The sequence below is a fragment of the Zosterops lateralis genome, assembly GCF_965231275.1.
Source record: "Zosterops lateralis genome assembly, chromosome: 3".
In the NCBI taxonomy this organism is placed as follows: Eukaryota; Metazoa; Chordata; class Aves; order Passeriformes; family Zosteropidae; genus Zosterops; species Zosterops lateralis.
This window is the reverse complement of record NC_139764.1, coordinates 57,043,396-57,067,886: the sequence shown is the minus strand read 5'-3', so window position 1 is coordinate 57,067,886 and position 24,491 is coordinate 57,043,396. Positions and strand designations below refer to the sequence as shown.

The following is a 24,491-nucleotide window of genomic DNA, read 5'->3' as shown; positions in this document are numbered from 1 at the left end:
TACAGCCTATAGTTTTAGACAAGCTTTGGAAGATTTATCAGATGCGGATCAATGCCAGAAAAATTTCACTTGCCAGCCCGAAGCAGTGCATTTCTATCTCTATCATGGCTTTAGAAGGGAACTTGCACGTACCCAAGTTCATTGCTTCATATTTTTCTCTACACTTCACATTTACAGTAGCACCTGCAAGCCCACAGATAGCATCTACAATCTCGTAATAGTTTGTTTGCTTACATGTTATAATAAAAATAGCATCAAAAGCATCAGATTTAAAGCACATTTCTGCCTTGAAAAATGTTTATTTAAGATCTTTGAGTAGCACTTTTTTTCCTTTTTTTCAACTCGAGCAGAGCACTTGGTGTACACAGTTACACCATCTCGCCTAGTGGACAAGCAAAGTTAGTCATTTTCCTGTTTATGTGGGTCAGCAATAAGGAAGAGGAAAACATTAAAAATAGGAAAATGTGATTCTAAAACCACAAAAAGTTGCAGTAGGGACTCAAACAAGGAGTACTCAAAATAACTTCAACTCATATTTTGGAATTAATTAGATAAAAAATTTCCACTTAGAGTGAGCTTCTATAGGCAGTAAAAATATACAAAAAGAACTGAAACAACAACTAGTCAAAGCTCTTCCATGTCTTTGACAATATGGTGTTAAACTCCTGCAGACACAAGTATTTTCCACAATAAAGTCAACTAGTTTCTCAAGTTTTCGGCATTTTAAGCATTAATTCCTGACAGCAGACTCATGAGTATGGCCATTTCAACCACCACGAGTGTAACAGAAGGGAGGAAACTGGTACTTCACGTATTTTTAAGTGTCCACGCTGAAGACTGAAAGGCTGTGAATGCAGAAGTTGAGATGATGAAAAATGGGTCCTATCTTGTCACCCAAAAAGAAAACAGTTCAAGCGTAACTAGAGGCACACAAGTGGTGGCATTTCTGTTATGTTTGATATGTATGTGCCATAATACACTAGACCATGCAACTAATATGCTTTGTAACAACTCTGAATCATCCACAATACTGCAAAAAAACATCCAGAAGACTGTACAGAGGTTAAGTTTGCATTGATGTCACAAATTTTCTAGGGATGGTACAGTACTTGTAGTGAAAGATAGCGTGAACAGACATTGTGAAGTAATTTTGTGTTTAAAGCTTACATTTTTACTCCATCCTGGCTTTTACTTTTTAACTTATTTTCTGAATTTTCCCAGGTTTCCAGTCAGCACTCAAGCTCCTTTTTACCAGTAGGTAATGTATTTTCATCTATTTCTTTTGCTCCCACTATTTTGGATTGGATATGCCACTTCCAACACTTAGATGTCGTACTAGTTTCTAGAGCTGAAATGCATTTGTTTTCAATTGCAAAACATGCAGCATTCCCAATGTCAGTATTCCACGTCAGCATTTCCAACAGCCTCGCTTTGAGTACTCAAGTGCAAACTTCAGGCAGGATTTACAGTCTTTAAATTGATACATGATAGCACTACAGGAGCAATGATTCACTCACCCTTAATACAGAATTTAAAAAAAAAAATCTGACTCCAATCGTACCTTCCTGACAATCCCGCAATCCCACCTGAGAATTTAGTAAATTCTTCACTTTACCTTCTAAAGACACTGAGAAAACCAAGAAACAGTTGATTCTTCACTGTGACCTGAATGGACTAAGATAGAAGGACACTAAGAACAAGTAGAGCTATGGTTTCCCCAGGATCTCTGGTTCTTCTGGAATCATAAAGTTCCAAAAAGGACACAATAATTTTTAGTTTCATCCAAGTTCTCTTAACTTCCAAGAAAAACACCCAATTTTCACACACGATACACTCAACTACGGAAATGACTGACTTTGTATTGGTTTACGCTTTGTCTTAACAAAAGTAAATCAAACTAGTATTAAAGGACCATAAAGGAAAACTCAGAAAAAGCCTGGAGTGTCACTTTTTCCAGTGTAGGTGTACAACATGTATGAGGAAAATCTCAAAGATGTATTTCAAAGGATTTTAAAAAGCTTTTCATGGCTGGTGACACATTTTTCCCTGAAATAAGCCACTTCCTTTCTAAAACCCACACAGTACTTCTGTGTCAAGATCCAGCAACTTCACAAAGTCTGTGCATGTATTTTTCTTACCCAAAACACGGAAGTCTTAAATTCTTGTTTGCTTTCCACGATTTAAGATATAGCACGTCAGATTTCAAGCATTTCCATTGAGAAAAGAACACATTTTCTTTGTCACAGACTGAATGCACAATATATCTGAGTATAAGTAAGTACAATAAGTCCTTATCGCCATAGAAGGCATTTGAGAATTGTCATCTTACAGAAAAGTTACCACAGCCAACTGAAGTTGGGAATAAAAACTTCTTCTGAGCTACCAATGTATAAATAATGGATTTTCAAATGAGCAAAATCAAAGCACCAGAACCTGATATATGACAGTAAAACCTAATGAACTCCAAAGCTAATGAAAAGATATTGTACATCACCATTAAACTTCAGAATGTTTGCTCTTCTTTGGAATTCTCCCTATAAATAAAAACCAAAAGTATCAGTGTGTCTGGTTTTGGTAGGAGTTTTTTTGTCATTGAAGGTTCCCAACTTCCTCTGTCCATTAACCACAACCAGAAGTGGTAAAAGTTATCTGTTAAAGCACAATAATCTGACTCTTTGCACTAGGAAGTAACTGCTATCACAATGTCCATCAGCAACATAAAAAGACAGAAGACAAATAAGTATTTGCCCATGGAAAGAGAGACACCCATCATTCTGAACCAAAAACAAATCTTGCTGCATTCAACTGAGTGAAAAGAAAGCTATTTATATCAAGTCACATTGTGGTGATCTTCATGTGATTTTTTTCATTTTTAACTGCTACTGGCGTAAAGCAAAAATTAAGGAAGATACACAGGAGAGGCAAAAAAAAAAATCAGAAAATTAAAAGAAATATTAACAAAATGCAAGCACCTGCCAATTTTATTCGTGCTTTTCTTGAAACTGCTTACACTGTATTAACAGTTATGTCAAAATCCTGAATACATGTAGAATTATAAAAAAGCATAAGCCAAAAATACATGGCAGTGAAGAAATATCTGTTTCTCTATCAACATCTATTAACTGCTTCTCTATTAGAGAAAGTAGTAAAGCCCAATATCTACAAACCCAGACTTAAATGTGAGACATGTGCTCTATTCCTAGATTATCTGGCATGTCATGAGTAAGGCTTTTCAGCTTCCTGTGCCTTACTTTCAACTATGACTCTTTACTGTGAAGCTTGTTTCTTAATAAATATTTATAAAATAGACCTGTTCTTGGTGCTATTCTTGAGAAATTACCATGAAACAAAATAGCCAGTGCCACAACAGAGACAACTCAACTCTAGATTCCTTGCTGCCCCAACAAAAATCAAACCAACCAGACTCAGTTCACAACGCTTTTTATTTCCTGCAAGGACTGCACATTTACAGACATCTGACCTCCTTCTTGCTCAAGCATCACTAAAATCAAAAATCTTAATGTCGTAAAGTGGTTAACAATTCCGTTAATGTTGCCTGAAATGGAATAGAACCTTGCTCAATCACCAGTATCTGTTTGTTCTGTAACACTAACACAAGCAAAAAGAAAAGAAAATGTAGCTTAGCTAGGAAAAAAAAATGCAGAAATGAAATTAAAATGAAGAAAATGCAGATCTTTTTTCACTGAAAGTACCATTTTCATATAAATACTTTTTAGAAATTTGAATTTTAAGAAAGATTTCTCAGAGAACCTGTAAATACCAGCTATATTTCCTGAAACAAAAATCTTTGCTTGTCTTGACTATAGTGAGAACAACTTACTATAAGACTGTGTTTCAAATTGCAATCTCTGAATATCACTAATACTAGAACAAAGGACACCTGAGAAATGCAACACATGTTGTATACACATGTCAAGAACATATGCCAACTGTCAAAAAAGAGAAATCTGCATTAAGCTTTCATTCTTCCATGTTATGGATAAAAAGACTCAAAACATAAAAAAAAAGTCCGTCTTCATCAGCTATTACCTCCACACTTTGACAAAATCACAAAATTACAGCAGATTCTGAGTTGGAAGGGACCCACAAGGACCAAGTCCAGCTCCTAGTCCTTCACAGCACCATCCCCAAGAGTCTCACTATGTGCCTGAGAGCATTGTCCAAACACCTCCTGAACTCTGTCAGGTTCAGTGCTGCGACCACTTCCCTGGAGACCCTGTTCCAGTGCCCAACCACCCTCTGGGTGAAGAATCTTTTACTTATTCCAACTTAAACCTCCCCTGACACAACTCCAGGCCATTTCCTTGGGTCCGGTCACTGGTGACGACAGAAATCACTGCCTGCCCCTCCTCTTCCCCTCATGAGGAAGTTGTAACTGTAATGAGGTCTTCCGTCAGTCTCCCCTTCTCCAGGCAGAACAGATCAAGTGCCCTCAGCTGCTCCTCATATAGCTTCCCATCCTGGCCCTTCACCATCCTCATGGCCCTCCTTTGCACGCTCTCTAATCCTTTAATGTTGTTATACTGTGGCACCCAGAACTGCCCCCAGCACTGGAGATGAGGCCACCCCAGCTCAGAGCAGAGCAGGATAATCCCCACCCTTGCCCAGCTGTGATGCTGTCCCTGATACCCCCCAGGACAGGGTTGGCCCTCCTGGCTGCCAGGGCACTGCTGGCTCATGTTCAACTTGCCTTGGACCAGGACCCCCAGGTCCCTTCCTACGACACTGCTCTCCAGCATCTCATTCTCCCGTCTGTCTGTACACCCAGGGTTGTCCCACCTCAGGTGCAGAATCTGACACTTTCCCTTGCTGACCTTCACTTGGCTGGTGACTGCTCAACCCACCAATTTATTGAGATCTCTCTGCAGGGCCTCCCTGCCCCCAAGAGAGTCAGCAGCTCCTCTCAGTTTTCCATCATCTGTGAACTTTTTCCAACATCTGGGACATAGAACTGGAAGAGATAATGAGCAAGTTATTTATGAAGATGTTGAAGAGCACATAGCAGAGGATGGAGCCCCACCAGAGATGTCTGATGTCTCCTCACTCACTATAAGCCCTTGTGCCAGATCCATGAGCCAGCTGTTTACCCATCTCACAATGTGTTTGTCTAGCTGTGTGCTGGACATTTTGTCCAGAAGCTTTCTGAAGTCCAAAAAGATTACACCAACTGGATTCCCTTGGTCAACTAGGCAGGTTACCTTGCTATAAAACAAAATCAGATCAGACTTTCCTCTCATGAAGCCACACTGGCTGTGACCACTGACTGTTGTCTTTCAGATGTTTTTCAATACCTCCCAGAATAATCTCCTCCACAACTTTATCAGACACTGAAGTGAGACTGACAGGCCTGTAGTTTCTGGGTCCTCCTTAATGCCCACCTTGAAAACTGGGACAATGCTCACAAAGGTTCCAGTCAGCTGGGACCTCAGCAATGATGAGTAAATACTTCACGAGTAACTTTTCTCTAAATTCTCCACAATCTCATTATAAAAAGAGTAAAATACTTTTCACTATCCCTTCATCAATCTAATTCTTAAGAAATGGTTCAAGGATTCTCTTTCAAGTACCATTTTCATCTCTACAGACTACAACCATTTTATAGGTTCTAGTCACCTTCTGGTCTTATTATTATCAGAATTTTACATGGCAATGGGTTATTTTCTAAAGGAATCCTACCAATACTAAGCATACTAATCAATTATTTGAGCAACAAACTACTGACATACCTCAGAAGCCATTGACAATTGTTTCTAATGGGCCATTTTTAAGCAGGCAATGTAATGAATCTACAAACCAGATAAAGAACACCTCCACGATTATGCTAGAAGCTGATGAGCAGTTTCATATAGATTGTTCATCTCAAAAATCACCTAAAATCACAAACTGCAATTAGCCTTTTTTTTTGGTGAAATTGAGTACTTGAATAGACCACAAAAAGAAGCAACTGCTGCATAATACAGTGACACTAAAATAGAGACCTATTCCCACTGAACTGCATTGAGATAGCAATTTGGGAAGACAAGAGTGCACTTAAATAAATAAATAAATCACCACTGGCTTTTTATTTCCTCACACTGTTCTCCAGTGCAGATAGGTAACCTGGACTAATGACATTTCCTCATCATCTAATTAGAAGTCTGGATGCAGTAAATTGAGCATAAAATCTAAGTTTATTAGCTGTCTACATTTCAAGAAAATGAAACAAAAACCCCATGTAAGATATACATAAAAATTCAATTCAATTTCTACGGAAAAAAAAAAAAAAAAAAAAAAAAAAAAAAAAAAAAAAAAAAAACCAACCAACAACAACCTCGAAGGGAAAAAAAACCCTAATAACCCAAACAACAGAGAAGCACCTCTTTCAGCACTTTAGGAAGTTTACTACATGAATTACAATGTGATGAAATATTTGCTTGAAATACTGATCCATAATCAAACCTAATACAAAAACATTTTGAGAATTTGAGAAGTTGAATACTTTGAAGAAGATGTGATTGTTTGTATAATCCTAGCCTACAGCTCTTGTATAAATGTAAACTACTGCCCTTGTATAATGGCACTGTAATAAACTACATATGCTTCATAAAAAGACCAGTCATACCCTACCTTTATATAAATCTTTTGTCCAGATACTCAGTTTTGGAGTTGTAGTTGTTGCTGTTTAACTTTTTGCAAAAGTGCAGATTTTTAGAAACTGGTGATTACAGAAAAATGTTTTTGAATAGCACAGTAAGGAAATAGGGCAAAACACAAGACTGCAAAGACTACCTCCCTGCACCAATTAGTCTCTTAGAAACACCGTTTTGAAATACTATTGTGCAACAGTTCTAGAAATTCAAGCAGCTTGCTGCATGAGAAATTCAGGATCTTGAGAACTGTCCAAATAGATTTTTCCTTACTTTCTCCAAAGCAATCTTTTGTGCAAAGAACGTCTATGCAAACCTAGATAAGAACTGGAATCCGTTTCCACAACAGATACAAACGTTACAGAACATTCAACTCTATTTCTACCAGGTAAGTTAACAAGAAAGTGTAATTAACTCAGTCCTTGAATAATATGCATTTTATTTACATACATAAAGCAACATCCAGAAGTCAATTTTGTATTAAAAATAGTCACCAGCCATTTAAAAATTAAGCACAAAATAAATTTGGTGTCCTAAATGCCTTAGGAGTATACAGTAGTAAGTAGTACATCTATGCAATTTAATATTATATTTTTCTGTATATACACAAACACAGACAAGTATTTTATAATGTTAATATGTGAATTCCGGAACAAGTAACACAATTAACCCATATTAACCAAAGACAGACAGTAGCTGCAAAATGAGAGGGGAGAGATTATATACATAAATTAAAAAAATAAGCTCACTGTGTCAAGCATAGAACAGACAGATTTAGTTTACTAGAATTCTAACATTCATTAGGCACAAACCCTTCAGTGCAAAGATCAAACAGAGCTGTTACAGAAAAATGCCACATACCATGTCATGCAGTATTCTAACACAATTAAAACTGTTCTTGATACCATAAATCTCGTTCAGTAAAGAATTAAAGGAATAATTAAGGAAATTATTAAAATACCTGTTTAATTTAAAAAGCAAATACAGTGACACAATACTTCTTGTTTAGAAAAACAAAACTATAAAATTGTCTAGGTATGAAAATAAATCCCTGCTGAAAATTAATTAGAATTCAGGTTTATCCACCACTTAGGTACCTTCTTCAGTGTTCAGCCTGCAGGTCTGTATTAATTCAAGGCTTCCTTCAGACTCAGGATTGCAAACTGAGGAAAAATCCCTCCCCTACTGTTTACGCACTGAACAGCATATACTCCTCCTTCATAACCACTAACACCACAGTCAAATGCCAATGAAAAAGTAATTATATATGAAAATCTAGCTACCTAACAAGATCCAAAGTTGTTTACTAGGGTAGCAATCCCACAGGTAAGAGCCATCATAAACCTACAACGCTGATGCTCTTTGGCTTCAGTCATTTCTTCAAGTTGTTTAATCTGCATGAAAACTATGCCAAAACTGACCGTCAAGTACTACACATTGCCCCCTACTACTTGTTCCAATGGTATCCACAGGACCTATATTTAGCTTTATGTCCAGTTCATGCTCTAAAATTATTACAAATGCTAAGAAGTTTTGTACAAATAAGGGCAGCCAAGGGAATGAGAAAACAGACCAAAACCAAAGAGAAGCTAGACAGAGAAAATGAAAAAATACTTAGATGGGAAAACAAAGTTATTCAATTTTGAAAGACTCACATGTATTAGAAATATCTACTGACATTAATTAAAGCTTCTGGAGTATTTGAAACACAGGAAAGCAAAATCACCTACAAATATAACAGGCATGACAATGCTGAACTTTGTACTCATATTTTATGCTGAAAAATTAGAATTTATCTACTGAAAAAAACCCCACAAATTTAGGGAAAGTGAGCTTCAATTACAAACTCTGCCAACAAGACACTCTGGTCAGTAGGAAAAACAGACTTGGACTTTTAAGCAGGGTAAGGTAAAGCTTGGACTAAGTGCAGAGAAACAGAACACTGAAAAGCATTTCATATTCTTGACACAGTAGAATTTGCTATTCTGACTAATCAATAAAACAACCATTATTACAATCAGTATCCACTGGACTTCTATAGAAAGTCTTCTCAGAAAATCAATTATGGTCCTGCTAATGAACTTATCAGATCATAGTATGTACACTGGATTACATTACTTAATCCTTTAAAGGAACTCAAATACGTTGGGATAGATTAACACATCAACAGGAACATAAACACTGCAGCACTGTCATTATATAAAACTTTTATTAATTAGGATAAGAAACATTAATTTCATTCATAAGGTCAAAGATCACACTGTTCTTAGTCCTAAACAACAAATGCATCAACTAGACAAACAAGCAAAATATACAGACCATTAAATTTGTACCTGAGAGAACTGGAACATGTTTTATTGTATTTACAAACAAAATTGTAGTGCAACCTGAAGTCAGGAATAAACCTAAAGGTTTCGTCTTCTTTTTGATGCTATATGCTCAACAAACATTAGATTAAAACTAGATGAAAGTCCTATCTACTGTTTCATACTAGCTGCCAAGTTTAGCATGTATGTATGAACACACATTTTTCTAGTTGCAGCAGTATCTCTATTGAACTTATTGCTGTTCTGAATCTAAAATACTGACAAATGACAACGGAAATATATTAGAGGCCATAATATGTACTAAAAGGAAAGTTAAAACATACAAGGAGCTACTAATTTGAATAACTGGGCATCATAATAAGTCCAGAATGTTCTGATTTGGATCTTTCATCTAAAGATTCAAAGTAACAGCAATGGGTACAAACAGCAGAAGAGAATGCATTCCATTTCTAAAGGAAGTTTTCTTCAAAAAAGACAAGAGGCAGACACACATAGCACTTAGGCTTTGCCTGAATTATTTTTTCCATTGAGCAAAGACTCTCATGCTACAGTTGAAAGAACCAATACTTCAGTACTTCTCTGAAAGACTTAAGAATAAACAACAGAATCCTAGGGAAACTTCTTATGAAATATATGCAGCATGTACATAGCTATAAAATTGCTGGTTTAAAATGCTGGATATCACATTTTGATCGCTAATTGGAGTCAGGGGGGCACAACAATTTAATTGCTTGCTCCCCTACAAATTTGGTCCTATCAAAAAATACACATGTACTACCACAACCAGAGCTGTCAAAACCTGAGGTGCTTGAGGCTTTTAAAAACTAAAGGCATTTCTGTTGTAGTAGTGTGATCAGTATAAAGATTGAATAACGACATTGACTGGAAACATCCATTACAAGACTGGCAGTTTAATAACATACCTTTACCAGAAAATCTAACCTTAAGAACATTTAATAAAACAGTTGTAATATAAACTGAGGTTCCTGCTCCCCAAACTATACATCATATAGCAAATGTAAATTACTTTACAAAATAATAATTCACTGTTCTTCCCAATGAACTGTATCTTCAACACCTAGAGTAATATCTCAAGAAGTCCAATGGTGTTTACAGAATTTTGTACATGCAGTATCTGTATAGTAAAGTTCAAAGGTTTCAGAAAGTTAAAAATGTTAAATTGCCAGTGAAAATTATGCAAAAATTAAGATACTCAGTGCAACACTTCAGAAATTGACATACAAATTTCTACCTATCAGCAAGAACTGTAATATGTCAATTAAAAAAAAAACCTTAAAAAATCAATTCTGGATCATAAATAGATTTTATATAATTGTTTTAATATAATGCAATATCAACACTGATCCATGTTTTTTTCTCCCCCCATCACTGTCTTGTAAAAGCTTTTCTTTGGTTAGCTTTCACAATATCATCAGGAGATGCTGTTTTGAAGTCAAACGGTGTTATGGCAATTGTAGGACCAGTTTCCTTGGGTTTTACATCTTGTACTTGTCTACTGTACAGGAAAGTTTTGTGTATCCCAACTGTGCGCCGCTTACACGCTTTTGGAGGGTAACGGAGGCACAAGGTTAAAGCAAAGGCTGAAGGTCTTGCACGCAGCGCCTTTATCCATGAAAGGGACAAATCCTGCCTCTTAAGACCGTGTCCTTTTTTGGGTTTTCTGTTTGTTTTGGCAAAACCAGAACACTTTCCTTGTTTTTCTTTTACAAGTTTTGTTTCAGGACTTAAGATATCTGACTGTCCTACCACACTTTTCTCTGTAGATACACCTGCATTTTTCACAAGGACACTTAAATCAATGTTGGTTCCTTGGGAGGGCCTCAATTCCATTACATTGTGCACAGGCAGGTCTGTCCTTTGCTCACTTTTATCTATTTCAATAGTCTCTGCTATTAAATCCGAGAGCGATAAATTCTCAACCTCCTTTACTGGAGAAACTTTAGAAAGGGTTAGAGAAGACAAAGATCCTGTTAGCTCTGGCATTCCACCTGAAGTTTGGGGTTGACTTACTAGTTGTGATAATGATGAGGCTCCCAATTTCCTATCAGTGAGACTTGCTGTTGACTGGGTGTAAAGATCAGCCAAAGAGTAACAGTGGCTAGCACTGCTTTCCTGGTGCTCCTGAAGCAAGTCAGCCAATGATGTACTTCCAGATCTTAACCCTGACAAAGCAGTCATGTCTGAAGAGAGGTTTCCTTGCTTTCTACTTTGTGCAAGTGAAGAAAAATTTTCAAGAAGATCATTCTTTTTACTTACAGTATGACTGACTTCATTATCAAGAGCCAAGTTTCCTAAAGCACTTGCTAAACACGGAGGACTATAAACATTTGCATTACTATTACAATCAGAAGTTTTTGAAGAAACAAGAGGAATGTTGTGCTCAGGACTCAGAGAATCACAAACCACGCTCTGCATCAGTAAGGATTTCAAGTCCTGTGTTTCCTTGCATTTCAATGAGTCACTTCCTATGCTAGAGTAAACATCTCGACTGTCAGGAACCAAACTTACTGCATTAGCCCTTTCTGGTAGTTGCTTCTCTGCCTGTTCATTCACAGGTTCACAAAATGATCCTTTACATAAATCATCACTGAGCGCAGATGACAGAACAAGTGAAGAGGATTGCAATCCTTTCTTTTCACATGAAGGTATATTGGATTTTTCAAAATTTGCAGTTAAAGAATAAAGAGCTGAATCATTTTTGGCTGTCAAGTTTCCAAACCCAGGTTTGTTGGTGTTGTCAGCAAAACTCTCTACTGCACAAGAAAAATTGTCTGTATCAACACACATTTCTGGACAACAACGTAAGTCTCCTTACCTTACAATAGCCAATAATTTTCAGATAGAAGTCCAGTCACAACGAAATATCCCATTTTTTAAAAGTTGATAGCAGCAACAAAAAAAAAAAAAAAAAAATCAAGAAACATGGAGAGGCATTTAATTACTAAGTGTCATCCAAAGGTAAGGAATGTTCTACAATTAAATTACAGGTATCTACTGAAATATATAATGAACTTTAAGAATAAGGAGAGTATGCTAGTAAAGACTACAAATACTTAAGTACAAATCGAAATAAAACCTACTGTATAGACACTACCCAAAAAGGGAGATACTAAGGATGGTAGATGTCAGTTTACCAAATAAATAACAGAAGCACTAAAACTTTAAAAATGCTTTCTGAATTTAAGGACATGCATTAATTCAGTTAAGTCATATATTATAAATCAGAAACTAGCATGAACTGCAGATGGTCACAGCTTGAATTTAAACTGACACTGAGGTGTTATTTTGACTTCTAGCTCAAGAAAAGTTCCTTCCTTTAAACGTGTTAGAACACATATATAGTAAGTCAGTCTTAATATTTTCCAAAAAATTACTACTGCAATGATAAAGGACTTCACAGTTCGTAAAGCCCAAATTAAACCACTCATAGAAATGAATCACCTTGAATGTAAACAATTAAATACAAATATACCTTTTGTAGTCTTTGCTAAAATCACAGCATCCTTATTCTTGGTCTTCACATTTTGCTTACTGCCTTGTGAAAGCACAACATTCAAAGCCTTTTGTACATCAAAATTAGTATCCAGTACTGCTTGCACCATTGCTTGTTCTGGTATGGACTCTGCCAAAACTTCTCTCATTTGATCAAGGCATGAATTAAGACGAGCTGAAAGAAACACATTACTGTTACAAGCTGCCCAAAAATAAGTCTTCAATGGCCTAACCACTAGCACCACACCTCTGATTAGTGAACAGAAGGGAAAAATATTACAATAAGGGTTAGAACCTTTAGAAATTAATTTCAATCTCATTTACTGCCCTGATAGACTTTGTTCCCACACCCTGCAGAGCATTTGACCTATTTCAGATATTGCAATAAAGAACATATTACTGACTCTTTATTAATCTATAAAGTCTCAGTACTAAAATATTTTGATGCCGTAAAATAACTAGCTTCACTTCAGAGAAGACATACAAATCATTACCTTAAAATCATCCAAAGTGATACAGTAAGTCAACGTTAAATCCCACTGAACGGCGCATTTTAAATGTGTACAGATGCTACAATTAACACCCGAAGTAAAATAGCATTTTCAGGGTCCTCAGGCCTTAACAACTGAAAACTTGGATCAACACACCAGGTTTCAAACTACCTGTAATCTTTACCTTATCTAAAACTGCAATATATTTTTGGCTGATAAAATCCATTTTCTTTGGAGCACATTCAGTAACTACGATAAGCCTTTACGAAGATACTTGCTGCACAACAAGAGACTGAAAACTCACCAGGCTGCCACTCACTGGAAGCCACACAAACCCTAAAGAGAAGAACAAAATCTCCCTGAAATCCCAGTTTCTACCAGTTCAGATTTTAGAAAACAGGAACTGAAGAACAGGAAGACAGCTACATATTTTTATTTGAACACCTCCTGGAAGATGTTTAAAGAAGTTTGCTTAAGGGAATTCATCACTACAGAATTCCAGCCTCCACGAGGTTACTTGTATTAACACCCTTTACCTGTAATTCAAATAGCAAGTGAATCTTCCCCAGACATTTGCCCCGCAAAACAAATGGGCAGAGCCATGCATGATGTGCTGGTTGCCATTTTACTATCTAATACTCAACAAGAACAACCTCATGAAACTCTTTGAAGCCACCCTGGCTACATCAATAATTTTGTATTAATGCCCACTACATTCTGTAGCAAACATAATAGGCCTTGTGAGACCACTGCTGTTTTCACAGCAGAAGTAGATATTTTGAGGTTTCTTTTCCCTCTTTTTTTAGTCTAAAGTATTATTTTCCTTGCTGCTCCAATAGCAGTTCTTAACTGATTGAGTCTGTCAAAATCATTCTGCAAAGCCAGAGGATTGCATTGTCTACGTCACCTGTACTGTTATACTGGGTCATTCTTTCAAACTGCCCTCCACAGCTTTATCTCCTGCTGTAAAAATATGTGTATTATTCCCCAATCTATCATATCTAACCAGATGTCTAAGCATTAGTTTAAATTCTAACAATTTACTTGCCATGGAATCAAAATTCTTTCTAATTCACTGTTCTGAATTTTCTGCAACTTTTTCAAGTACCAAATTTCAACACTCTTAAGTCTGATCTTTTCAACATGTTAAAAATAACCCTGATTATTTCCAAAACATTAAAATCTATATTAACTATTAATACTTACGAAAGAGACTTGTGAATCTTTTTCACAAAGCAAGTAATTAGGCAAGTTTAAAAAACAAAAGCAAGTATTTTTTCCCCAACCACTCAGCTCAGAACTCAGTTTGTAACGTGGAATTCACGGCTGTAAGACTGAATGGAAACAAAAGTCTTACGAATTCAAAGCAGGGTAAGAAAACGTTGTACAGAACATTGGCTACTCTTTCAAGGAAATGCAAGACTTTGAAAACCTCTTAAATACTGCTAACTGCTATAATCTGGAACGCAAAACAAATCATTCTAATACTAATACTCAGTTTATTATATTCAAGAGTCAAGATTTGACCTGTCAGTACAGCTGTTCTAATGTCTCCACTTCACATAAAATCTCATTATTTCTAGTAAGAACATATTTCAGTGTATGCAACCAAGTTACAACTAGTACACAAAAGGTAGCTACGAACTAGATGAATGACCACTGAAGGTAGCTCCACTGAAGGGTACTGTTTCATAACAAGATTCCGAAATTGTGAGCAATGTCAGTCAAGTAAGAAACATTAATTTAAGCCTATTCTAGTAAATCTTTAATTCACGTAAAAGATTATTCTGATAGTTGTTTCTTATGATTACCTCTATCAACTTCAGTGAGCTGATGAGTGGGTGTGAAACAATCAGCAGCAGCATCAGCACCTTCATAGTCATATTCTTCTTCTAATGGCTCAGCAGACGTGGCTGGTTTGTCTCGTCTGGAGTAAATAAATTGAGCTGCTGCATTAGGTAAAAAAAACAAAGTATTAAAAAAAAGAGGTTTTTTTTCCTCCTTTAAAAGCAAAACGTTAACTAAAGGTAAAATGAGTTAGGATGCTGAACTGTTGCAGTGGTTTCAAGGGGGTGGTGAGACACTACTGTACAATAACTACTACCTGAGGACTGCACAGAACATACAAAAGCTCACGCTAGAAAATAAATAAGTTCTCACTACAGTGAAACTACAGGCTGGGCAGTATCTGTGTATACATAGAATGCAATAATTCTGCACAGTTCAAAAAAAGATTATACATTACAAAAAAAGATTATACTTCAGGTTTGAAAAACGGTATTTTCCATGCAAATCTATGGCCTAACGTTCTTAGAACCTTACACAACCATTTTTAAACTCAGTTTAAATTTTAATAAGTTAGCATGAAATTAACATTTCTTTTATAGTATGTGACTGTTAAACTACTGATAAGTATTTAATATAGTTGAACACATCCTTTCTTTCTTGGAATTTCATTAGAAACACAGCCCATGAGTAAAAACACACATTCACACAAAACTTTAAATAAGTGCATGGTTTCACTCTGATTTAGCAACATTAAGGCATATACAGATAAAACTCCTTGCTGAACAAGAGCTCCAGTCATCATACTGTTTTAGAAATGTGTAAAGCATAATGTAAACAAATAGCCTTAAGCCATGTAATACTCTCCCCAGCTCTGAAACCCATACTAAAAGCAGGTGTATTTCCAGAAGTAGCCACTCTTAGCAACTGTTTCCCAAACGCATATACACCATTTCATATTCAATCACCATAACTGAAACAATTATTAAGATGGTTATACAATCTAGACCAGATTATTTTATAATTGAAGCTTCCAGACAGAGAGTTAGGAAAATTACTGTGCCCAGGCAGGAATTAATTTTGCCATTTATCAGTCTACACTTGAGCGAAAAGTACACACGGCACATTTCCATCACTGAAATCAACAGCATGGGAGAGGATCAGAGTTTGAAAGACCTAATTATCTCAAGTTCCTGGGGCCAGAGGTCACACACTGCATCACAGTCACAGTGGATCACATCCAAACCAGTCACCTGCAGTTGCACAGCTTCATGTCGACACCAGGTGTACTATTTCCAGGGCCTACTCAGCTCTAAAAACACTGTCACCAGATCTGGGGAAACGCTAAACTGACAATCCTGCCAGAGACTTGACTGGAGAACACAACCGAATGGCTCTACAGCCAGGCTGAATTCAGCTGGGCTGAGCCACTCCAATTGTGCCTCACCTGAGCACACACCCATCCCTATTTTTAAACCTACTTCGCAACAGTGCAAACGCTGGGAGGCTGATTAGCTCCACTGATTAGTGACCCTGCACGAGAGGACCAGCACTGCAGCCCACAATGAGACTCCCTGCCCCACATTGAGTCAAAGTTGCATTGAAGACATCAACTACCAGACACACAATGAAAACTGATAAGCCCAGGTAGATCCTACTAACCATATGAAAAGATACTGACTGTTTCAAGATTATCAACACATTCCCACAGAGCAGATTTTTACATTACCAAGTACATTCCAACCATCTAGGATAATATTCATGTAGCACTCCAGATGTGGCCAGTTGTCTGATGCCTCACACTGCAAAATCGACTGTAACAGGATTATGGCCACTTGGCACTTTTCAAAAGTGTCACCAGCTTTTAAAATTTGTTTTAATTTAGAAATAAATATCAGAACAGGTATCAATGAACAATATTTGTAATTATTTGAACTAACCTGTTGAAGGAGAAATGCAATAATCATCTTCTACTGATTGGCCGTACACATCATCATCTTCAAAGTCTATGAAACAAGAACAGCAAGATTAATCTGCACAATTTCTAAATAATATTATAACTTAAAGCATAGGTTTTGCACAAGGTTTTATGAAATAATTCATTTCCTATATTCCAGGAGTACAGTTAGGTTCTGTTTATTTACTTAGGTAAGACGTAACCTTCTAAGTCCCAATAATAGACTGTTATTAAATAATACAATTTCACATGTAATACTCTATTCATTAGGCTGAAAACTTTCAAGAGCTGCCATACTTCATACCTCCTCCTTCAGCAACTCCTTTGCCCTCTAAGACTAAATCCAACTTTCTACTGTTCCACAAATCTTTACCCATGGCACTTTTCCTGGTATTTTTATTTGACTTCTCAGTCTCCACCCCAGACATACAGTTCAATTACAATTTCTATTCCAACAGCTCAGGATCAGCATTTCCACTCCATTCCTATGCATTTCTCACCTTTCTTCTCTATTTTATGCTCACACCCATCCAGCTTTCAAATGAAGTTCAGCAAGGCAAAAAAAACAATTCACAATTCCCTTTGAAGATGCAAAATTGTTTCAGGTAAAAAGCGAGTATCTCATACACTTACTTAAAGATAAAAATATTCTTTCCTCATTAAAATAAAGGCACCAAGAAATACAAAGAGTAAGTTAGGTACCTTTCCCTCCAAAAACTAATCCTGGTATTATGTCAATCTTAAAAAAAAATAGTGTAATTTTCATTAAGTAATGAAACACATGAAAAAAGTAAACTATTATTAAAGACACCACTGCACTTGGTAGTTTCACAAGTAACACCTATTCTTAATTGTTTTAAATGACAGACCACAGCATGCACCAACCATAAAAATTAGTATTTAAAAACAACATAAATTACAGAACACGGAGCAGAAGCTACTGAAGCATTCCAGCTGTATTGCCAAGATATTTGCAGATGGAATATCACATTTGGTTATGATCACAATATCTCAGAAAGAAGAAGGGAAAAAATGGAACGTGGTGAAATAAAGGCCAGAAGATCTAAGGCCTCAGAAGTCTTCCTATGAAAGGAAACCAAAATTTACTGTAAATATTTACTTTAGAAATGTGACTCACATTTGGGCATTACAGAATCACATGCAGCATAAAAAAACCATGCCGTATTTAATAGGGATGAAGACAAAAAGTCAATTTCATTTGGGGCATAAATGATTGTGTCATTACAGAACAAACATGTGGTACAAGGGTAAAACCTGACGTGTAACCTCACGGTCATGTTTCCAATGGCAACTTAATGGCTACAGCAAATTACTGTGTATCTCGGCAAACTCATTAAGAGAGAGCCTGATGAGTGCATGAACACTGAAATTAACTCTATGGATTACACACGCAACTTCTCAGAAGCCAGAGACTCAGCTGAAATCAACATTTCAACCAGTCTGGGATGAAAAATGGTATCCAGAAGATGAAAAATCAAGCAGTAGAATTCCCACTCTAGTTCAAGATTTTGTCTATATTAGCCAATTATATCCTAGCAGAAACTGCAAGGTGAGAACACACAAGCAGCACAGCTCACATGAAGTTACAACCTCCAATAAATACAAAGATCAGAGTGCAAAACGCAATTTGCACAACTATAAAACTTAAAAACTGTGTAGTCTGATCACTCAACAGAAGACCAGAGGGGGGCTGAAGCATTTCTTGCATTTTTTTAATAACCTGATAAAATGAAGCAATAAAATTGCTGCTCTCCCCAAAGGGTTCTTTAAAATATCGGTATGAACTGAAGTGTGTCCATTTGTCCACAGCCCAAGACAACAAAAATAAAGACTTTGAGGGAGAAAAAAAAGACTCTGATTTACAGTTTGCCTAAGTTAATAGGGCACAACAAAAGCTGCACTACTGCAGGTACAAGCCAAGTTCTTGTGGTAAGAACTCCTTCATTCCATGCAAGAAGCTTAAATAAAATGAGACAGGTGCCTGAAAAATATGTAATTCCCTAAATGCACAACTCTGTCTTTAAGAATTACGGGGTTTTTTCCTCAAGTAACAGCTGTTGACTCCTATCTATTAACATCAGCAACACTTTGCTAGTTTGGCCGTGAACATAAACTTTTAAGTTTTTCAAGACGGATGGGTTGAACCGCACTGAGGCTTTTACAAGTCAGTGACGCTATTAAAAAGTAGAGTCAATCTGGGCAGCAATGCAGGTAGAGCCCAGCTGCGGCTCGGACCACGCACCAAGGCCACGCTGTCCCCGTGTGGAAGCTCCCGGGAGGCCCCGGCGGCAGCAGGAGGAGTTCCCGGCTGGCGAAGCGGCCACGTGTGCCCGGCCCGACCCTCCCCACCCGGGCGGGAAACGGGCCGGGAACGGGGCGGGGAGAGGCCTCGCCCGGAGCCCCGTCCAACCCCCGCCGAGGGGAGGTGAGGGGGCGGCTTTTCCCCTCCCACCGCCCCTGACAGCCCCCCGGGCCCTCCCCTACCGCCGTGCGGGCCCCGCCACACCCTGCCTGCTGCCCGCGGCCGCCGCGACGGGAGGCCCGGCCGGTGACAGGGGCATGGGCCGGCGGGAGCGCGGAGGGACCAGCGCCCGCTCGCCATAACCGCTACCTTCATCGTAGTTATATCCTCGGACGTTCCTGTGCCGGGACATGACGATGACGGCGGCGGCCTCGCTCGCTCGCCCGCCCGCGGTGGCGCTGGCGCGGCCGGCCTAGGTCGCCATGTTGAAGTCCGGCGGCGCCTGGCGGAATCCCCTCTTGCGCAGGCGCGCGGGGCGCCGCTTCCGTCCTGCTGCGCTGCTGGGCATGCGCGCCGCCCGGCCCGCCTGGCCCGCGGGGCTGGAGGCGGCGGGGCCCGGGGGCGGGGCCCGGGGGCTCAGGCGGCCCGGGGGGCGGGGCCCGGGGGCTGAGGGAGCGGAGATGGTCCCGGGGGCGGAGGAAGCGGGGATGGCCCCGGCCCCGGCGGCGGAGCGCGCTTCTGGCGGCTGGAGGTGGCCCTCGGAGCTGAGCTGTAGCCGTCGTGGTAGAGACCACCTCAGGTTCGGTCTCGACCATCTCGGAGGCCTCTTCCGACCTGAATAAACGTTGCTGTGGTTCTGCAGGGTTTATCTGTAGTAGCTATACTTTTAGTAGTGTGTTACAAAGAGAAGGTAGATATGAGATGCCCGTTTTCTGTCAATGATCAGTTTGATTCAAGGCAAAAATGGGAAGTTTTGCACACACGCAAGTAAGCAAGTGTTTTAAAGTTTATTCAAAAACAGTTGCATCGTTGATGAAAAGGGAGCATTCTGGATAGGCCTAAGTCTATATAAGGGTATGCTTATTTAAACACACTTGAATTAATTCGTCTGTGATCTGTATGCTACCATGAGAGCAGGGTTTGAAATTAAGTACAAGGTCTCTCTCAATTCTGGATCTGAAGCAGCTCCAGTTCCCTGGCGTTCTGATGGTGAGTAGCCAGTACAGTCCCGGACTGACCAGTGACCAGGATTAAATGAGTTGCTGTAGGTAAATGCAAGCTGTAGTAATTAGCATTGCTGTTGGCAGTGTTAAGAAGCAAAATTTCAAAACATTAGGCTCCGTGGAGTCTTGATCTGACTACATTGGCACATTACTGTGACACTCTCTAATGCCGAGTTTCAGCCTGCAGGAGCAGTTGCAGTGCCAAGGGTTCAGATAACAGAGGAATGTCCCTACAGCTACTGCTCTTGCTGGGGCAGACAGGGAAGGACAAGCAAACAAGCCCTTAAGCTCTGGTGAGAAAGGGAGTTGGGAGAGAGATCCCAGTTCAGGAGCTCCAGCTCTGGCAGAATCTGTTTCTGTATCTGCCAGCCCAGTTGTTCCCCAGACACCTGCATTCACCTGTGGGCTCAGGAGCTGCTAGGCAGATGATGCCATTAATATTTCTGAAGTCAGGTGTTTTCATCTTTGAGACCTTCAATAATTCATTTAACACCTTTTCATCCAGACAATACGAGAAATCAAGCTCCCCTGCAGCTACCCGCATGCTCCAGGTGTCCTCAGCCACACATCCCTACAAACAGACGTGCCCTGCTTCTGTACCTAACTATTGTCTTGTCCTTGCCCACGTGCCACAGTTGTCACTACCTACCACTCCACATCCTTCCTGGTCACTGCCAGAGACAGGGAGCATTAACCACAAGCCAAAAGTTTGTGTCCATACACAAATAGCATGCAAAGGTGCAGATTGTTTCCTAATGTTATTTGCGTGTTTCTAACTAATTTCTACAGAGAAGCACATGCAGCTGACCACGCTTAGGCTCTATACAATGACTTTCATACAGTACTAGGATTAAAACAGAATTGGAAACAAAGATTTCTGATTAATACTGGTGTCCTGTTGACCTTTAGTGTCCCAAATGTTCTCTGCAGCAGAGGTTTGACAGTAGTTATGCTAATCCTTATCTGTCCCAATCTCTTGACGTGAGTCAAAGATACAAAAGTGAAGACTTGCTATTGTCCATTATTACTGCAGCCAGGGTAGCACACTTCTAAATTAAACACCTGATCGCAGCATCTGCTTTTTGAGCCGTCAGTGAAGTAACTTGAGACACTGTTTCACTACAACTATAGAGCATCCTGCTAGTCAGCCTCCAACAGCTTTACCTTGGAAAAGACACCCTCTCCAGCCTCTGAAATAACTTCGATCCTATTCTTCAAATGTTAAAAACTCCAGTAAATATTAATCATGTAAATTTAGTTATTTTTTTCTTTCAGGTAGTGACAGTTCTCATTTCTCACACCTGACCATTGTGTTGCAAAGATATTTCTTTTATCCTTCTTATTGATGCTTTTTACATAAATCACCAGCTGCTTATCAAATAATAAATTTTTCATGTTTGAATTTTTTTTATTACCTCTCTTGATTTTCAGTGACTGTGACCTCCACAGATATGATGCTCATTTCATTTGCTTGATAGTCAAATGAAACATTGTTTTCAAGATTCCAAAATTAGTTCAAAACAGGAAAATAAATAACAGTTGTAAAAATATAAAGGTGAGTATAAGGGTAAGCCAAATGGAGGAGAAGTTCTACTATGTAGTCTTTCCATGGCATTAACAGTGAACTTGAAAGGTTGCTATTTTTCTTCATTTAAAGTGTAATAGGTTATATCATACAAGAATGAGGGAAAAAGAACCCAAAGACAACAATTTCTTACAGGAGCACAATTATTTCATATTGTACTAATATCTTCAAAGAGTCATAAATACACTGTGATTATTCCTTGCCTTTTCTTAATTCTGAGACCCATGTAAATGTTTTCGGGAAAGATGTTCAAGAAATAATAAGTTTCAGTCCTCAAGCCCTAGCTATACCTCAGTTAGTGCTACTTGTACATGAATGCAAGGTTCATGAAGAATATTCATCTGACAGCAAAGCAGTCTATAACTAAACATTACTCCTTCAGCAGCAATTAAAGCACCATCAGAGAACCTCGTCAGTCTGGCTCCAGCAGCTCTGACTGAGGAATGACTAACCAGGTCACTTCTGGCATTCATTTCCTTCCTGCCCACTGAGATTATATATTATTTTAAGGTGTGTGCCTTAAGAAGTGAACCAAGATCACCGGTCTCAATCCAGGTGGCAGCATTTAAGGTAATCCTTCTTTTTTCATCAATCTGCTGGGCACTCCCAGCCCCAGCACTATGACTTTTTTTTTCTTTTTTTTTTGTAACTGTAAGAATCAGTTAATAAAATATTTAATAATTCCATTTTAGCTAAGGGGAAAGACTTTCATATGCTATTATTTCTTCTTAAAGTGAAACCAAGCTATTTAGTAGTTTAGTAGTCGTAGTTACAAAATATTCACTCTATTTCAGTATTGTGTTGTCCCTTTAAACCAAAGTCAAGCAAGGCCTGGTCTGGGAAAAAAGCAGCATAATTCCAGATGTTTTACCACAGTACTAGGTGTGGGTGTTAAGTTCTAAAATACAGACATTATCAATGTCACTAAACACATTTCCAGCTGCTAAATGATCTGACTAGCTCAAAAGAACTGCAGCCAGTAAATAAATACATCTGGTTTTGTCTAATATGATGCCACATAGTCAGAAGCTGATTTAAAAGTTAGAAAACAAAGAGTATTAATAAATTATTATTTTGTACATATGGTAAATAGCAAGTGTCTCCAATTTTCCACAGTATGAATGAGCTTGTTAAATATATTTATTATTTCTTTGAGAATAGATCAGTGCAGAATAACAAGTTTCACATATGAGTGATTTATATTAAGTCAAGACCTTACACAGTTTCAATAGGATCTATTGACAGCTAAGTTAGATGGCAGCTGATGGCAAACAGTAATGTAATGGCAACTCAGTCTGGAAAAGTGACCTATTTGTATAGTTTAACACAGAATCATTAAGACTAGAAAAGACTTTTAAGATTATTGAGTCCAATCCAACCATAAACCCAACACTGCCAAGTCGATCATATTAGTGAACAACTATGTAAACTTCCTGCTACAATAAGGAATAAAATATTTCCGTGGCTTTAGGTACATCTACAATTTCTGAAACACTTTTATTTCAATCCCAAATTCCCCTGTCACCCTGCTGCCTCCCTGCTGGCTCTCAGACTACTTCTCGTCTGCAGTGTCCCAAATATTGGCCCAAAAAGGGAAGTTCAGTTTCTGCGAGGAGAGAACCGCCTTGAACCGCACAGCTGGGAGGGAATGAGTTCAAATTCGAGCATGGTTGCCAAGAGCATGGTAGCTAAAGCCACTGTGAGGCACTCAACGAAAACTTATTATCTATTGGTTTCGCCCCCAAATAAAAAAATATTTTATTAAAATAGAGTGGCATTCACTTCTAGTTGATCTATGAAGTTCATTGCTGGTACAGAGGGAGATAAGTGGTGAAAATCATCAGGAGTATGGGAAATTTCTTACATGAAGGAAGATGAAAAGGATTAAGAGTTTGTCTTACAGAGAAGATGTATAAAATGGAACATGTCCAAAGTTTATACTAGGAGTGGCTCAGAAATAGCTATTGGGGTATTTTTTCTCATAGTAACTGCTTTTCTCAATTTCCTTGAAACTGAAAGACAGCAAATTTTAAACTGATAAAAGCAGATTCTTTTCATTCAGCACAGAATTAGACTACAAAGTTCATGAGCAAAATAAATGATCATGGCTAAAAAATTAGGAAGATTCAAGCAGTTTAGATCCTTGTGTAGATGACAAGAATACTTAAACATGATCACAGTAAATACTTGAAGTCTGTCTAAAATTCTGCAAGATATGAAAATTTTCATGTTAGAGATTCTATCTACTTTTCCTGTTAAAGGTGACTGACAGGATAAATTAAGGAAGCTGCAGACCTAAGGAAGAGGCATAACAGAAGGCTGTCATTATGACTTGGTCGAATATGATGCACGTGTCCACACTAAAGCAATTTATAATGACACATATATATTTATAGTGCATTCAGGCAGCATTCTGTTGTGATTATAAACATCAATTTATCAAGCACTTTTAAGTTTGTTATGGATCCTGGCTACTACCATAAACTGTGACTTTATTAATTATATCTGTAATGATTGGGCATAGAGATGAAATCAAGCTTTCAGTAACAGCAGTGAGACCTTTTCCTACTCCATCTGTAGTAAAAAAATATGACCAAAACTTAGATCCTGGAAAATGTCTTTGAGAGACATTACACAAGTATCCATAGCTGCAAATCAAAGCAGGGTAAATATAGTTTGAGAAATCCATAGTTTTTCTGT

At 38.3% G+C, this 24,491-nt stretch overlaps 1 protein-coding gene across 2 annotated transcripts in view; it reads right to left on the bottom strand.

Annotated features, from left to right (window-relative positions):
• The window catches only part of HBS1L (HBS1 like translational GTPase), a 59,132-nt gene extending 39,664 nt beyond the window's left edge, over nucleotides 1-19,468 (bottom strand). The window contains exons 1-5 of one of the 2 annotated variants that reach the window (XM_083856591.1): nucleotides 19,353-19,468; nucleotides 16,704-16,769; nucleotides 14,790-14,927; nucleotides 12,468-12,662; nucleotides 8,838-11,805 (exon numbers count right to left, since the gene is read on the bottom strand). In XM_083856591.1, coding sequence (XP_083712717.1) covers nucleotides 10,361-11,805; nucleotides 12,468-12,662; nucleotides 14,790-14,927; nucleotides 16,704-16,769; nucleotides 19,353-19,395 — 1,887 coding nt within the window. In that variant the 5' untranslated portion in view covers nucleotides 19,396-19,468 and the 3' untranslated portion in view covers nucleotides 8,838-10,360. Of the gene's footprint in view, nucleotides 1-8,837; nucleotides 11,806-12,467; nucleotides 12,663-14,789; nucleotides 14,928-16,703; nucleotides 16,770-19,352 lie in introns of those variants that run through there. The other variant, XM_083856590.1, reaches the window with a different exon arrangement.
• Between the last annotated feature and the right edge of the window lie 5,023 nt (nucleotides 19,469-24,491).